Source organism: Lepus europaeus, chromosome 10 (assembly GCF_033115175.1).
Source record: "Lepus europaeus isolate LE1 chromosome 10, mLepTim1.pri, whole genome shotgun sequence".
NCBI lineage: Eukaryota > Metazoa > Chordata > Mammalia > Lagomorpha > Leporidae > Lepus > Lepus europaeus.
The window spans coordinates 6075412-6091958 of record NC_084836.1 but is presented as its reverse complement, the minus strand read 5'-3'; the positions used below and the strand labels follow the sequence as shown (position 1 = coordinate 6091958).

Genomic DNA, 16547 nt, shown 5'->3' with positions numbered 1-16547 from the left:
GCACATTTGACATTTTGTATTTAGTGAGAATACTAGTAGCAGGTCCCAAACTTATTGCAACACATACTGTAGGGGCCCCTTGGTTTGGTTTAGATCCACTGCCATCCGAGCCAGTTACATACTGAGCACCCCAGTCCAAGGAGAACACAGACCATTCCAGAAGAGGAGAGATCCTTTGTGCTCAGTGTTCTGATTGTACTGAAGTCACTGTGGTAGCAGTAACACCTGCATATTAACACTCCATGTTCTTAGATAGCTTTATCTATCCACAGACACAGACATACACAGAAGGACACACACACATGTGCTCCCCATGCAGACTTAAATCTTCCCCTGTCATCCCTGATCTCCGTTGTCTTGTGAAGTGACATACATTGGCTTGGTATGGGCTCAAATTCTTTCTCATAGGAGGAATAAAGGGAAAGGAATGGGTTAAAAATGAACCATTAGTGCACAGGGGAAGGCAAGATGGGTGCCAGAGTGGTCAGAGCTAAGATAATCAGTTGTGTGTTTGTTGTGTTTTTTTTTTTTTTTTGCCAGATGAAATACTCAGGGCCAGTTCCTCATACATAGTAGGTACTTTGAAATATCTTCATTGAAACTGGGGACTGGAGTGATTGCCCCCATCCTTTATACCTTTGGCGTAGGGCCTGTGCTTGAGTGAGGACCATCCTCGTCAGCTCTTCTTTCTGGAGGGGGCGAGGTCAGGGCAGAGAGGAGGCTGTGTCTCCCCTGACCAGGAACTTGGCAGGAAGAAGCTGCCTTCAGGGCTGGTTGGGTACCGAGGCCTCAGAAGGAGGCTTCTCTGAGCTTTAGTCTCCTTAGGTGCAGAGTGGAGGTACCATGAGGATGGAGGAGATGGTATGGAGGAATCCTCTGGCTGTGTTGCACAGTATGCTTTCACTCATTTTCAGCGGCTTTGACTCCTAACCATGGGAAGTTCATTTTGGGGAGGCTAATTGAATTGCCCAAGGTCATATAGCTAATCAGGGTCATGGCTATGACTGGAGCTCAGGGATAATGAGTTTTCACTAAGTTGGATCCTAGAAACACCAATGTGGGGGAAAAAAAAAAAAAAGAACAGCAAGGAACAATTTTGTTGTCTGTTCAAATATATAATTTCTACCATTTCTCACCAGCTTCCAACCACAGGAGGGAAAAAGAATCTAAAAATACTTGTTGGTACCAATTTCTGATTTTGATGTGGGTAATTAACAGCTGCAAACAAAGCTGTTAATTGCCATTCTTATCATTGGGTGGTCTTTCATGTAGGTTGTTTAGATGTGAAAAACAGTGCTGTCACAGGAGCTCTGTTGGTTCCCTGCTTGACCAAGTCACCTCAGAGAGTTCTGGACAGCAGAGACTGCAGGGTGGGCCCTGGTTCTGTCAAAGCCTTCCCACTAACCCATGAACATATGCTTTCCCCCAGCATTCACCACGGGCACCAGAGGCTGAGTAGTCCCTTTCCTTGTCACCCTTTAAAGATCATTAGCTTAGGGATGGGTGTTTGGCGTAGTGGTTAAGACATCTGCATCCCACATCACAGCGACTGGATTCAGTTTGGCGCGCTGGCTCCTGACTCTACCTTCCTGAAAAAGCAGACCCTGGAAGGTAGCAGTGGGAACTCAAGGAGTTGGGGTCCTGCCACCCATGTTGGAGACCTGAACTGAGTTGCTGGCTCCTGGATTCAGTCCAGCCCAGGTTTGGCTGTTGTAGGCAGTTGGCAAGTAAACCAGCAGATGGGTGCTTGCGTTTCTCTCTGTCTCTGTCTCTCTATCTCTCTCTATCTCTCTCTGTCTCTCTCTGTCTCTCTATCTCTATCTCTATCTCTGCTTCTATAAATTTTTAAAAATTCACTAACTCAGTTTTCTGAGGGACCAGCTCTGTGGCAAAGGATAGTGATATGCAGGTGAAGGAACAGGACCAGAAAACTGGTTTGGGCTTGTGCCTCATGACCTTGGGCAGATCATGCCCCACTCAGGCTTCAGCCTCGTACTCTGTACAGGAAATGGGTTGGATGACTGCTCTTGATTCTCTCTAGCCCTGCCATTCTGTGATCCTATCCTGTAGAGGAGTTTTCTAAGCCCTTACAAGGTAACAAAGATAAAACATCTCATCTTTCACTTTCATTAACTCACAGTGTAGTAGAATTTTAACTCCGTTACTTTCTTGATAGGCAAACTAGTTAATCAGCTCCAGTTTCTTCATTAGAAAAATTGGGGTGGCACCTAATTGGAAGAGTTGTTATAAAAGTATGAATAGCATATAAACAAATATACAGCTACCATGTGAACACAGCATAGCACCTGACATTATTAGGCCCTAGCTGAATGGCTACAACTGATACTAGAGTTGTTTCTCCAGCAACCATTGACACTTGTGGAGAGCCAAGTTCAGATGCCCCTTGCTTCTATCCTCCCCTGCCTGCCTTGTGGTCAGCACATCTGGATTTATCTGGCCACATGCCCTGTGGCCAAGTCTCTGTGTGTCAGGAGCTGTCCTCCCCAGAGAGGGAGAGGGTCCGAGTGTGACCTTGAGTTCATAGCACCAGTCCTAACTGGCCGGGCGTGTTAGCCTGTCCAAAGGAATTGGCCAATTTGAGCTGGTAAGTGCCAGGAGCTATCAGTGGAGTAGCAGCTGGTGAAGCTTCTGACTAGTTTTGCCTTTGACGTACACTCAAAAAATAACTGTGGAAGCAAAAATAAAAAGCAGTGTCCTCTCCCATCTTCTGATTCCAAAGCCTATGAGCTTGTGGTGGAAACCGAAGAAGTACGGCAGAGAAGGGGCCTGACCTGGTCCTCACTTCCCTTCCTGTGCCCTGAGTCTATCCTAGCCCATCCTCTCCCTACCCTATGACAGCTCATTCCCTGTCTCCTTCTCTTCTCCTTTAAGGCACACTCTGGTACCCTGTACTGAAAGCAACCTCTTCTTGACCCTAATACTTGTATCTGGAAGAGGGAGGCATCCAGGGAAGTAGAGGGAGCTGTGGGCTTGGAGCCAGGAGACCTGCATTCACATCCATTGACTGGCTAATATGATTGACCTTTGGCAAGACATGTCATCTCTCTGAGTTCCCCTGTTTGGGATGGACTGCCCTGCTGGATGGTTGTAAGGGTTCGGTGCACCCAGCAGGGCCTTTGGCTCATAATAGCGCTGAGTCCGTGAGAGTTTACCTAGCTGCTGAGTATCATCATTCTACGCCGTTTCTCTGCCTGCTCTCCACATCCCACCCGTCCCCAACTGTGATGCCCTCTGAGCTCTGGTTTCCTTGTCCCCTGCTCAGGACCTCATCTATTCCAGCCCGGTGGACACAGCCCGCAAGGTACTGATTGTCCTGAGGACCTTCCTGAGGAGGAATGAGGATGTGCAAGTGGGCGGTCTCATCCGAGGCCACTTCCTGCTCATCCTGCAGCACCTGCTGGTGGAGCATGGGGCCTCTCCCTCAGGAGGTCAGTCTGCAGGTGCCGTGAGCATATTTTGACCTGAAGGTCTGCCAAGAATGAGCATGTCTGCTCTGCTGAGGTTTGCTCCAGGAAAGAGCATCAGGGTTTTCCCTGAAAAAGGAAAGTCAGGCCCATGTGGCATCGGGCTAAATAAAGCTCCTTCCTCTTGCTGGAGAGTGGGCACACAACACAATACACTTGCTTTGATGTGTGTGTGGTATTTAACAAGAGTGGGTGTGTTTGGTGTATGTGTGCATGTCCCCACCCTGCATGGCATGTGCCCAGAGCTGTTTGTCACAGGAGTAGCAGCCCCAGTGGGAACAAGAAGGTGAGAAATCTGGGGGAGGCAGGGCAGGCAGCAGCAGCCAGCAGGGGCTGAGGAGGGGGTGTATCTGTGGAGAGGGTGGAATGTGATGTTTGGAAGCCCCCTTGAGAGCCTGGAGGATTGTTTCCAAATCTGGAATGGGACTCTCTGGAGTCAAGGAGGCTTGGTGTTTGGTATAGTATGAAGAGCCTGCAGATTGGGATTGGTTTGTCTTTCTCTGTTTTTAGAGAGACTGAATTTTTAAGTTAAATTTGGCTGAGCAATCAAGAGTGAGTGGGAACAGATTTGTGGATCACTTGGTCCAGTCCTGCCTGAGCTCTGGGGGTTTGAGGATGAATTCAAGTAAAGGAGCCGAGTCCTTTGTTTGCAGGGAAAGTGTTACCTGTTTGATAATATTGTTGAAGAACCACAGGACTTATGGAAATACAAAGGGGAAAGGCGATGGGCATTGGACTCAGGTTTGGGTTCAAGTCCTGGTCCTGTTTCTTGGTCTCTTCAGGCTGTGGCAATAGAATACCACGTAGGAGTAGGGGTAAATCCCACACATCTTTGGAAATAGACAATCAGGTGCTCCCTCCTAGCGGTCCTTTATGCTGGGGTGGGGTGTCTGTCCTCCGGTGCTCTGCACTTCAGGCTCCCTGAGCAGCCCTCTGTTCCTTGCAGCCTCGGGAAACCTGCCACTGCTGCTGAGCCTCCTCTCCTTGGTGCAGCTGAGGAGCAAGGCAGAGCAGGAGCTGGACAGCATGGCCATGAAGCTCCTTCACCAAGGTATGCTGGCTGCGTGGGACAGTGCCCGAGGGCCCAGGCTGGGCACACGGCGGGGTACTTGTGTTACGGTTCTTGTGACCTTTCAAATCCCTTTGGAAGAAGCTAGTAGGTCTGATCCTGGGGCCTTCTAGCCAAGGAGCCCCTTGGAACGCCCTTTGCTTGTTCTCTGGTAGTGTTTGGTAACGGTCAAGGAAGCCTGGGCTTGATTTCAGCTTGGTCACTAGCTGTGTGACACTGGGCCTTAGGCTCTTCATAATGAGATCGCAGTGCTCTCCTGGTTGAGATAGGAATGCCTGATCTAGTATGTATAGAATGCCACACCATGCTCTATACAGTAGACCTTAAGCAAATCCGTGTACATGCATGAACCCTGCCATAGGGTCAGCTCCCCAGCTCATCCCACAGTTGTCTCAGGCCCGTTGGTCCACTCACAGATCTTTAGGTCTCTTCTCCACACACCCCCAAGCCTCACTGAGACCTCGTGAATACAGTCTCTACTTCATGGGCAGCTCCCACAGGAAGATTTGTTGAGGGAAGGTTGAGATGAATAGGAAAGGTTGTGCCGTCAGCATCCTCTGGCCCCTCGTGAGGATGGGACATTCTCTGCCTGGAGCCCGGTCCTCCTCTCAGGAAGACAAGCATCAAGCTCAGAAAGTGCTTCCGGAGGTCACCAGTAGAACCAGCCTTTGTGTGGAGCTGATCATCAACCTGCCTGTCAGACCAGGCTGGGAGGGAGATGTGTGTGTGTGACAAAACGGGCCTTCAGAAGGGCCTCTTACCAGGAGGCACAACAGGCCCCAGCTCCGTGTGGTGTGTAGTGTGATAGACACTTATACGTCACCCTTGAGTGCTTCCGTGTGAGCGCCCTGGAAGCAGAGCACTGCAGGGGTGGAAATGCCAGGCGGTGGGTGGGGCTGCTGATGGGGTTGACCACAAGCCAATTGGAAGGCAAGAGTGTGTTGTGGTGGCCAAAATGTGAATGAAGACCTGGGTAGGTTTCATACTGGGGTGAGGGTCAGGGAGTCGGGGAGGGGTGGCAGTTCCCAGGAGGAGAGGGATGTGTTCTGAACTGTCTACTCTTCTTTGTAGTAACTGCTGTGATGAGGCTAGGGGAATGCAGACTACGCACTGAACCTTGCTTTAAGAGTTTAAGAAGGCCCCATGGGGGAGGTGAACTTTAAGCTAAAAACTGAATTCTAAGAGTTCACAGCCTGATGTGGAGGTGATGTGGGAGAGAACATGCCAAGTGCTGCGAACTGCACTTCAATTGTGACCTTTTCTTGGGATGGAATATGTGCCCCCTCACTGGAGGAAGTGAGGGGCTGGATGGTGTCCAGGAGCAAGGTGGCAGGCTGACCTGGTGACCTCTGCAGACCCTTGCTGCCTGGAGTCTGCCAGCATCCTTGACCTCCTCAGCTTGTATGGTCTGCTGGCTGACCTGTGGCTATAGGCTGCTTGCCTGACATTTATCCAGATGGAGGGTGTGAACATGCCTTCGGCCATGTCACTGTGTTTCTTTCCATTGGCTGTAATGTCAGGGACACCTAGTTTATACCAGCTCCCAAGACTGACATCAGAAGTGAACCAGTCCCAGGCCATCACCTGTGGCATATGTGAGTGCTGGTGTGTGTTGAAAGCCACAGAATGCAGTGCATAGCTGACTGAACCCTCTCGTCTCTTGCAGTGAGCAAGCTGTGTGGGAAGTGCAGTCCCACTGATGTCGACATCCTGCAGCCCTCCTTCAACTTCCTGTATTGGAACCTGCAGCAGACCACGCCCAGCAGTCAGAAAAGAGGTGTGGGCCCAGGCTGGCACCGTGAAGAGTGCTGGGATCTCTCTCTCTTTCTCTCCCTCCCTCCCCCCTCCCCACTGGTTCTCTTTCTTTCTCTAAAACTCCGACTTTTTTTTTTTTTTTTTTTTTTGGACAGGCAGAGTGGACACTGAGAGAGACAGAGAGAAAGGTCTTCCTTTTGCCGTTGGTTCACCCTCCAATGGCCACCACGGCTGGCGCACTGAGGCCAGCGCATCACGCTGATCCGAAGCCAGGAGCCAGGTGCCTCCCCTGGTCTCCCGTGCGGTGCAGGGCCCAAGCACTTGGGCCATCCTCCACTGCACTCCTGGGCCACAGCAGAGAGCTGGCCTTGAAGAGGGGCAACTGGGACAGGATCCGGTGCCCTGACCGGGACTAGAACCTGGTGTGCCGGCGCCACAAGGCGGAGGATTAGCCTATTGAGCCGTGACGCCGGCCCCGACTTTCAAATAAATAAATACACATTGAAAAAGGCGGGGCAATGCTGTGGCATAGAAGGTTAAACCTCCGCCTGCAGTGCCGGCATTCCATATGGGCAATGGTTTGAGTCCCAGCTGCTCCACTTCCCATCTGCTCCCTGTTGGTGCTCCTGGGAAAGTAGTAAAGGATGGCCCAAGTCCTTGGGCCCCTGCACCCACGTGGGAGACCTGGAAGAAGCCCCTGGCTCCTGGCTTCAGCCTGGACCAGCCCCAGTCGTTGTGGCCATTTGGGGAGTGAACCAGAGGATGGAAGATACCTCCCTCTCTCTCTCTCTAGCTCTGGCTCTGACTCTCCTTCTCTGTAACTCTGACTTTCAAATAAATAAATAAATCTTAAAAAAAAAAAAAAGAATGCTGGGCAGTGTCTGTGGCCCTCACTGCCATTAATTTTTCCATCATTTTTAAAAAGAAATTTATTCATTTGAAAGGTGGGGTTAGAGAGAGATCTTCTATCTACTGGTTCACTCTCCAAATGGCCTCAATGGTGGGGCTGGGTCAGGCTAAAGCCAGTAGCTTGGAACTCCATTTGAGTCTCTCACATGGGTGGCAAGGATCCAAGCACTTGGACTATCTACTATCTTCCAGTGCTTTCCGAGGCTCATTAGCAGGAAGCTAGATTGGAAGTGGAGCCACTGGGATTCAACTGGTGCTTATATGGGATGCTGGCATGCTTAATCGCTGTGCCACAGTTTCTCCATCTTAACAAATAACTAGAGAGGTATGTGTACAACTGGTGGTCATGAAGTCCTTTTCAGTCCTGATAACCTGTGGTTCTGGAAGGTAGCTGGGACCCACAGAGTCATAAACCGATCCTTTTGTTTTTTGTGTGTATGAAGCTGCCTAATACACCCAGAGCTGAGCACCATAGCGGCACTAAACCAGGACTCCTGTGTGACTCTCGTGCCCTCACTCTGCCTCGCCCTGCAGCTGCTGCGGTTCTTCTGAGCAGCACGGCCCTGATCGTGCTTCTGGAGAGGATGCTGGCGCTCACCTGGGCAGAGACAGACTCTCCCACGACCACGCTCCTCTGCTCGGCCTGGCTGCTCACTGCCTCCTTCTGTGCCCAGCAGCACCATGGCAGTTTGCAGGTTAGTGGGTGACTCCTGTGGCTTTGGGGCATGAGGCGGCACCCGAAGGAGTGATGGAGTTCCTGATTTGTGGTCCCAGCTCTGATTCATTAGCTCTGTGACCCTGGCCAAATGTTTAACCCTCTATGACCTTCAGCCTCCTTACCTAAAAAGTGAGGGAAAGATCTAGGGTCATTGCTGGGTTAATTTAAAACAACCCATTTAACACACATGGATCACCTACATCCTAGCCTGTATTCTTGGCAGAAAGGAATAAAAAAAAAAAAAAAAAAAAAAGGATACAACAAGCTCCCTACCCATTAGGGAACTTGCAACCTATAAGCAAAGCCTTGAAAAGATAGGTGAAACTGCACCCAGCGAAGACAGAGGGCACAATGTTAAGGTGCATTTCTACCCACACTGATCATCCACCTCTCCTCACAAGAGCGTTGGAGGGAGTGAGAGCAGGTGGTGTTATCTCTATCACGTATGAACAAAGTGAGGTAGGCTGAGGAAGGTGCAGTGACTTGCTGGAGGGCCCTCCAGCTGGCAAGGTGTGGGCAGGCCTTCTGAGTTAGCTGGTTGGTGGGCAGAGCCAAAGTCTGAACCACGGAGAAGGCCATCAAGGATGTAGGCGATTGGGAGAATTCTCTAGGTGTGGGCTTGATTCTCCTCCTCACACTTCTGAAGCCCAGGCTCAGAGGATTCTGTGGCCTCTTCTGTCCCCTCTTGAAGTAGCAGGAATGTGGGGGAGACAGTAGGAGAGATACTAGGGCCCCAGCTGTTTTCTGCCCAGGCACCCAGAAGTGGAGGGTCAGCCCTTTACCCCTGCCCTGCCAGGTTCACCAGACGTTGTCTGTGGAACTGGACCAAGTGATGAAGGCACTCAGCTTTCCAAAGAAAACGGCTGCACTGCTCTCAGGTACGGTCCCCAGAGGCTCCAGCTGGAGAAGTTTTTCCCCTAGGTTCTGAGATAGAGCCACCCACCCAGGCCAGCTCATGGGCACCCCGTAATGATCCTATCAGCGTGACACAGCAGGGTGGGAGGAGGGGAGAGACTAGAAACTAGATGTAAGGAGTGTCTTCTTTTCAGCCGCCATCTTACGCTTCCTGCGGACAGCCCTGCAACAAAGCTTTTCCTCCAGCCTGGTGGCCCTGGTGCCCTCAGAGGCCCAGCCACCAGCAGCCCCTGAGGATGCTGTCCTAGCTCCACTGGGAACATCGCAAGTACTTTCCTTGGTCATTGGGCTGCAGAACCTCCTGGTGAAGGTAAGGCCCTTGCTGAGTGGGTCCTGGCCAGGGGCCATCTACTTCTCTAGGACCATAGCAGGAAAGGTGGTTGGACCTAATATTCTCACCAGGGCCTGGAGAATAGTCGAGACTTAAAGCTACAGTGACAGAAATAAAACTCGGATTGGCTCCTGAGAGGCCCAGGGGTCAATACTGGTTTAGGCACAGCTGGGTTCCAGGGGCTCAGACGATGCCATCAGAGGCCTGCTTCACTCTTGCTGTATTCCTCACTGCCAGCCCTGTCGTGGATGGTGGCAGGACCACTAACAGGAAGAAAGTTTCTCTTTCCCTGTAGGTTCTGGAATTGTCATTAGCCTGGTGTGGGTCATACACCAATCAGCATGGCCAGGGCCTGGGATGCTCTGATGGACTGGGCCTGGGTCAGTGCCTGTTCCTGGAGGTGTGGGTATATGGTCAGTTCTTCTCTATTTTTTTAAGATTATTTATTTTATTTGAAAGGCAGGTGACAGAGAGAGAGAGAGAGAATCTTCCATCTGCTAGTTTGCTCCTCAAATGGCCACAGTGGCCAAGGCTGGACAAGGCTGAAACCAAGGTACCAGGGACTCCATCTGGGTCTCCCACATAAGTGGCAGTGGCCCAAGCACTGGGACCATCTTCTACTTCTTCCCCCAGCAGGGAGCTGGATTGGAAGTGGAGCAGCTGAGACATGAACTGGTACTCTGAGATGCCAGTATTGCAGGCAGTGGCTTAATCTGCTACACCACAATGCTGTCCCCCATGTGGTCGGTTCTTTACAACCTACATCGACTGAAGCCTAGAAAGGGATGGTTTCTAAAAGGTAAATTATCAGAAGAGAAAATGGATCCTGGACAAGCAAAACAAATGTCCACCCCAGAGGGGTGTTCCATAGCATAGGAGACTCTTGGAGATCACCGTTTATCCAGCCATCACATACTGTTCCTCACCACCATGTCAGGGCCTGTGAAGGGTGTTGGGGTCCCAGGAGAACATACCTGGAATGGGGTCTGTGCTAGGTGGTGGTTGCTGAATCTTGTCCTGTAGCACAGCTATGCATAGGGTCTGGGCTTTTCAAGGATCAAACATCTGTCCTATCACAGCACTTAGCTCTAATTTGAGTTTCCATTTTCATGGGAGTCTTCCCCACCAGGCTCTGAGATCCTCAAGGGCAGAGAACTGAGTCTGTGTCTCCTCCCCCTTCTGGATTGAAAACCAGTTGAGAATTCAGGCATGAGGTAAGAACCAAATTACCAGCTTTATTGCTGGTGAACACCATGGTAGAATACAGCTGGACGTAGGTTCAGATAGGGTTTTTTTTTCCCTTTGGTCTGAAACTCTTCAAACATAACAGCAAGTATGAAAGAATTTCACTGTGAACACTCACACAGTCACTACCTAGGTTCTACCATTAACATTTTACTATATTTGCTGATCATGTTTATCCAAATGAGCTTTTTAGCCACGTTCCTTCCCCCAGCTAGACCAGGCCTGAAGGCAGGAATAATTGTGCTTAATTCTGGACACTCCATGGAATATACTGTTTGGCCATAAGAAGGCATGAAGTGCTGACATGTTCTAGAATGTGGGTGAGCCTTGAAAGCTTTATGCTAAGTGAAATAAGCCAAGGGTGGAGATTTGGTGCAGTGGCTAAGATGTTGCCTAGGATGCTCGCATCCCATATCAGAGTACCTGCGTCCAAGTTCCAGCTCTGCTTCCAGTTCCAGATTCCTGCTAGTATGTACCCATTGAGGGAAGGGGCAGTGGTGACGGCTCAAGTACTTGGTTCCTGCCACCCATGTGACATACATGGATTAAGTTCTGGCTCCTGGCTTGGCCCAACCCTGCCCTGGCTGTTGTGGGCATTTGAGGAACGCACTAGTAGATGGAAAATCTCTATCTATGTCTTTCTGCTTTTCAAGTAAATAAAAATAAAAACAATAAGCCAGACACAGAAGGCCACATATTTATGTGATCCCACTTACATGAGATATCCAGAATAGGCCAATCCATAGAGACAGAAAGTAGATTAGTGGTTGTTAGCCCTGAGGCAGGGACGGAAGAGTGAAGACTGCTAATAAGTATAGGGTTTATCTGGTGATGAACATTCTGGAATTACATAGCAGTGCAACGCTGAAGAAAACAAAAAGCTACCAAAGGGTACCTTTCAAAGAACAATTAATACGGATTGTGAATTATCTCAATGCAGCTGTTACTTAAAATAAATAAAAAGATACAGAGAAAATGAGGCCTAAGCCAGGGCTTTGGGTACCACTCCTCCCTGATGTCTCTGGACCAGAGCAGCTGTGTGGCATCAGCACCCCTGATTGTTGGGTGGTGGGTGCAGAATCTACAGCTGTCTGGTAGCCTGGCACAGCACAATGCAAGGTGTAGTGTCTACAGTCACACAGCCCTGATGTGGCCCCTGCCCAGCCTCTGACTCTGAAGTTCAGCAAGTCACTTCTTACTAATCTCATTTTCGCTATTTGTACAATAAACACTAAGCAATATGGCTCTCCGAGAACAGCCTCCGTTTCTCCAGGAACAGGGTCCAGTAGAGAAAAGGGTGAGTGGAAGTGAGGATGGAGAGTGTGTTTTGAGGCCATCGTGCTGGGCCACAGGGGGCCGGGGAGCAGATCGTGGCAGCAGAAGGCTCTGAAAGGCTGTGGGCCCTGGAGTGATACCATGCTATGGGGTACGAGGTGGAGCTGGGGCCAGCTTCCCATCTGCTTGGTTCTTTGGATATCTCTGTAGTAGAAAAGAAACAGGTTTGTTCTGGGCTCCTCTGGACCCACATAGGTCAATGGTGGAGCTGCAGGATGGCAGGAGGAGGCACTTTTGCACTGTCAGGATTGTCTAGTGGTAGAGAGGACCACTCTAGAAGGCAGTGTCTTAAGGCTGGGCAGTTCTTTTTTTTTTTTTTTTTTTTTAAGATTTATTTATTTTTATTTGAAAGAGCTACACAGAGAGAGGAGAGGCAGAGAGAGAGAGAGGTCTTCCATCCACTGGTTCACTCCCCAACTGTCTGCAACGACCAGCGCTGCACCGATCTGAAGCCAGGAGCCAGGAGCTTCTTCCAGGTTTCCCACATGGGTGCAGGGGCCCAAGGACTTGGGCCATCTTCTACTGCTTTCCCAGGCCACAGCAGAGAGCTGGATCGGAAGTGGAACAACCAGGTCTTGAACCAGTGCCCATATGGGATGCTGGCGCTTCGGGCCAGGGCATTAACTCATTGCACCACAGCGCTGGCCCCAAGGCTGGGCATTTCTAAGAGAAACCAGGTTTGCCGCCCCCCATCCCCCTGCCAAAAACTCCTTTGGAGGGCAGGGGGTTGGTCTGGGTGACCTGTAAGGTTCCTTCTAGCACTGGGACTCTGTTTCAGGGAAAGAACTGCTTGAGACAGAGGCCAAGAGCACCTTGTAGGATGATAGGTCCAAGTCACCAAAGAGGAGACTGGACATTGAATTTAAAATAGCAACAGCAAGGCAGGTATTTGATGCAGCTAGGAATGCCTGCATCCCATGTTGGAGTCCCTGGGTTTGAGTCCCAGCTCTGCTTCTGGTCCAGCTTCATGCTAATGTACACCCAGGGAAACAGCAGATGATGGCCCAAGAACTTGGGTGCCTCCTACTCCCGCGGGAGACCCGCATGAAGACCCTGGCTCCTGGTTTCAGCCTGTTGCAGACATGTGGGGAGTGAACCAGCCTATGGAGGATCTCTCTTTCTCTATTTTTGCCTTCCAAAGAAAGAATTAACTTTTTACATTTAATTTATTTTATTTTATTGACAGGCAGAGTTAGACAGTGAGAGAGACAGAAAGGTCTTCCTTTTCCATTGGTTCACCCCCCAAATGGCCGCCACGGCCATCGTGCTGCACTGATCCAAAGGCAGGAGCCAGGCGCTTCCTCCTGGTCTCCCATGGGGTGCAGGGCCCAAGCACCTGGGCCATCCTCCACTGCCTTCCCGGGCCACAGCAGAGAGCTGGACTGGAAGAGGAGCAACCGGGACAGAACCTGCATCCCAACTGGGACTAGAACCCGGGTTGCCGGCATCGCAGGTGGAGGATTAGTCAAGTGAGCCATGGCGCCGGCTAGAATTAACTTTTTAAAAAGACAATCTGATTTTTTTTAAAAATTACAAATAGCAACGACAACAAATGCAGAGTTTGTACATTTCTGTTTTCGAAGCTCTCTCATCTGTGATCCCATATGATGCTCACACAGGAGCCCTGTGAGAGACGGAACATAACTGCTACAGGGCCACGGAGCTTGTAAGGTGACCTGGGGCTAGAAGTAAAGGATTTGCTAGGAAGGGGTGGAGGAACAGCAGAACAAACAGTTCTCAAACCATTCCTCAGAGGCTCCTCTCTGGGGCAGGCCTGGGCAGTGGTTCCTTCTGGCAGGGGTGCAAACAGCCCTGGGGATGTGATGAAAATAAACACTGCACTGACTCAACTCCAAGCAGCATGTGTGGGTAGAAGGCAGTCCTGCTTTCATTCTTGTTTCTGTTTTGCAGAAGGACCCTCTGTTGTCCCAGGCCTGTGTCGGCTGTCTGGAGTCTTTGCTTGACTACCTGCATGCCCGGAGCCCAGACATTGGTAGAGTAGAAACCCTCCTCTTCCTCCCATGTTGTCATGGGGGGAGATTGGAGGGAGCCAGCCCTGCCACCCTCCCGCCCCAGGCTTCCATCCCCTGTTATGTGACTCGTACTCGTTTTGTTCATGATGTGCCCAGCCAAGGCCACAACGCTCTTAACATGGTAGAGCCCTTTCTCTGTGTGCCTTCTAGTCATGGGATATATAGTCTCTCCAGACCAGCTGACAGGGTGGACAGAAGCCCAGGGAAGAAACCTCCAGTGCCCCGCCTCCAGCTGCGCAACCCCTTTTTGAGCCAATAGGGAGGTCCTTCTTTGCTGGGTTCCTGGGTCTTTGGAAAAGCAGCATTAATGCCCCAGAGTGACCGTGTTTCCTGCAGCACTGCATGTGGCCTCCCAGCCCTGGAACCGGTTTTTGCTGTTTACCCTTTTGGACGCTGGGGAGAATTCCTTCCTGAGACCCGAGGTCTTGAGGCTCATGACCCTGGTAAGCGCAGAAAGGACGGCCTTGTGGTCTGAAGACTATCAGGCTAGGTGGGCCAGGAGCACCACATTTCAGAAAAACCTAGTCCTCAAAGTAGAGGGGCTGGGTGGGCTTTTCCCCTGCAAGGCTTGCCCAGAGATTTCCTCTGGATGCCCACTCCCCTCACCCTGGGAGTCCCTGGCACCCTTTCTCTTGTTTTTCTCAGGGAAGCTGACCAGGGCCTGCCTGGCACATGCCAAGTCTGCTAGGGACAAGGATGTTTTAGAGCCAAATGCCCTGCGTCAGAGGGGCCCTCAGTCTAGAGAACTAGTTAGACAAGTAGACTAAGGGTTAAAATATGGTTGTGAAGGGGTCCAGTGCCCAGCACACACACAGTAAGTGCCCATAACTGAATAACAAAGCTGTGAGCCTATGAATGACAACGAAATGGACCAGCAAATCAATCAGTGGCTGGCGTGGGGACACAGAGAGGAACTGCTTCTCAGCAGTGCAGCTGAGGCTTGAAGGATTAATAGGCAGAGAGGAGGAGCAGTGCCCCAGGTAGTGAAGTGACCACGCAGGTGCAGGGGCACACCGGTGTATCAGGGTAGCTGCAGGCTGCTCATTTTGGCTTGGCTGTGAGTGTGCCACACCAGGCTAGAGGAGACGAAGTCAAGGCCAGAGGGGTCAGCGGCGCCAGCTGTCTCAAGATCTCACAGGCTGCTGCCCCCATGTTACAACACCACCCTGCCCACAACTCTGGGTCTTCAAAGGCAGGTTCTGTGGGCATCTAGGCAGGTTCTTGGGCACAGGAAGTGTCTACAAATGAGGGTGCTTGGGGCTTCTCTCTCTGGGCCAGTTTGTGCGGTACCGGAGCAGCAGCGTCCTCTCTCGTGAAGAGGTGGGTCATGTTCTGCAAGGCGCGGCTGTGGCTGACCTGTCTACCTTGTCCAACGCCACACTCCAGGCCCTGCGCGGCTTCTTCCTGCAGGTGGGTGGGAGGACACCAGGTGGTCACTGTGAGGCCAGACCCTCAAGACCCTCTTCTTTGTGGAGGGTGGGTGCTCTTAGCACGGCAGCCAGTAGGCGGGCAGCAGTGCAGGGGTGGAGGTGGTTCAGAGTTCCTGTGTGGAGTGGGCACTGAGAGGCCTGCCTCCCCTGCCTCTTCTCCCTTCAGGTCCAGAGCACGGGTCTCCTGACTGATGACAACGCAGCCAAGACGCTGCAGGCCTTCCTGGAGGGCCTGTCGCCCGGCGCCCCCTCAGCCCAGCTACCCCCGCAGGACATGCTGTATCCTTTATTACATGTGCGAGCTTGGCCTGGGCAAGGGCACCCAGACCTTGGGAGGCTGTGGCATCATACTTGAGGACAGGTGCACCTTCCGTAGCCCTGCCCCCTAGAGCAAGCAGGATCAATGAAAATAATCAGTCGTCAGCAAGGACAGGACCTGTGTGGTATAGGTAGTTCACCCTCCCAGCAGCGAGGAGTGTTTAGGTAGTTGTCACACCTGCCTCCTAGGGTTGGTACAGATTTCGTGACTCAGAGCAGCGCCGGGCTCAGTGTCAGGCTATGTTAGTGTTTGCTATTACTGTTTGTACCCCCCTTCCTAGACCAGAGGGATTGAATGAGCTGCCCAAGTCACACAGCTGGTGACCGCATCAGACTGGCCTGTCTCCAAAGCCACACCACCGAACTCAGGGAGGGCCGTCCTGGCCCGGGGGGCTTTGGAGAGCTGCCCAGTGCTTTCCTCAGCCAACCCTGGGGGTGCAGAGAAAGCCTGGGGCTGGGATTCTCCCAGGGGTGGGGTGCTCCCCCCAGCTGCCTCCTTGCTCTGCTCCTCCCTCCTGTGACAGTGACAGTTCCGTGTTGTATCAACCCAGCCCGCAGGTCCCACCCTTCCCGGGAGCTCGCCTGTTCCTGTCTGACCGTCGCTGCTTTGGGGGGCTCTGCAAGCGTGATCCCCACCTCCCCCCGGGGTGGGGTCGGGGTCTCCACTCTGCTGTTTTCCTCTCATCTGCTGCTGCCAGCTGCTTGGGAGGGGTGGCCGTCTCCTTGTCCCACATCAGCGACTGACCTTGGGCAGATGGGCAACACCAGCAGCTGTTCGTCCACTGCCCAAGTGGAATAAAAGTGACCCATCCATAACCGCGAGGACAGACTCCTAAAATCACGGGGCACCTCCTGCAGCGGGGCGGGAGACTCAGCAGGGAACGGGCGGGCCCCAGAAGGGCGGGTGTGCTGTGGTGGCAGCACGGGGTGGGGGGGACCCGAGAACTCTGGTCCCGCCGCCGGGGCTCCGAGTTACCTCGCGGAGGTGCTGGGCTCCGGGCGAC

At 51.9% G+C, this 16547-nt stretch overlaps 1 protein-coding gene across 1 annotated transcript in view; it reads left to right on the top strand.

Moving 5' to 3' along the window:
• MEI1 (meiotic double-stranded break formation protein 1) overlaps positions 1 to 16287 on the top strand; it is a 67554-nt gene extending 51267 nt beyond the window's left edge. The window contains exons 21-31 of the mRNA XM_062201873.1: positions 3284 to 3449; positions 4432 to 4536; positions 6221 to 6331; positions 7753 to 7913; positions 8733 to 8814; positions 8986 to 9161; positions 13674 to 13755; positions 14132 to 14238; positions 15074 to 15205; positions 15392 to 15504; positions 16242 to 16287. Of these exons, the coding sequence (XP_062057857.1) occupies positions 3284 to 3449; positions 4432 to 4536; positions 6221 to 6331; positions 7753 to 7913; positions 8733 to 8814; positions 8986 to 9161; positions 13674 to 13755; positions 14132 to 14238; positions 15074 to 15205; positions 15392 to 15504; positions 16242 to 16287 (1281 nt within the window). The remainder of the gene's footprint in view (positions 1 to 3283; positions 3450 to 4431; positions 4537 to 6220; positions 6332 to 7752; positions 7914 to 8732; positions 8815 to 8985; positions 9162 to 13673; positions 13756 to 14131; positions 14239 to 15073; positions 15206 to 15391; positions 15505 to 16241) is intronic.
• Positions 16288 to 16547: the final 260 nt, after the last annotated feature.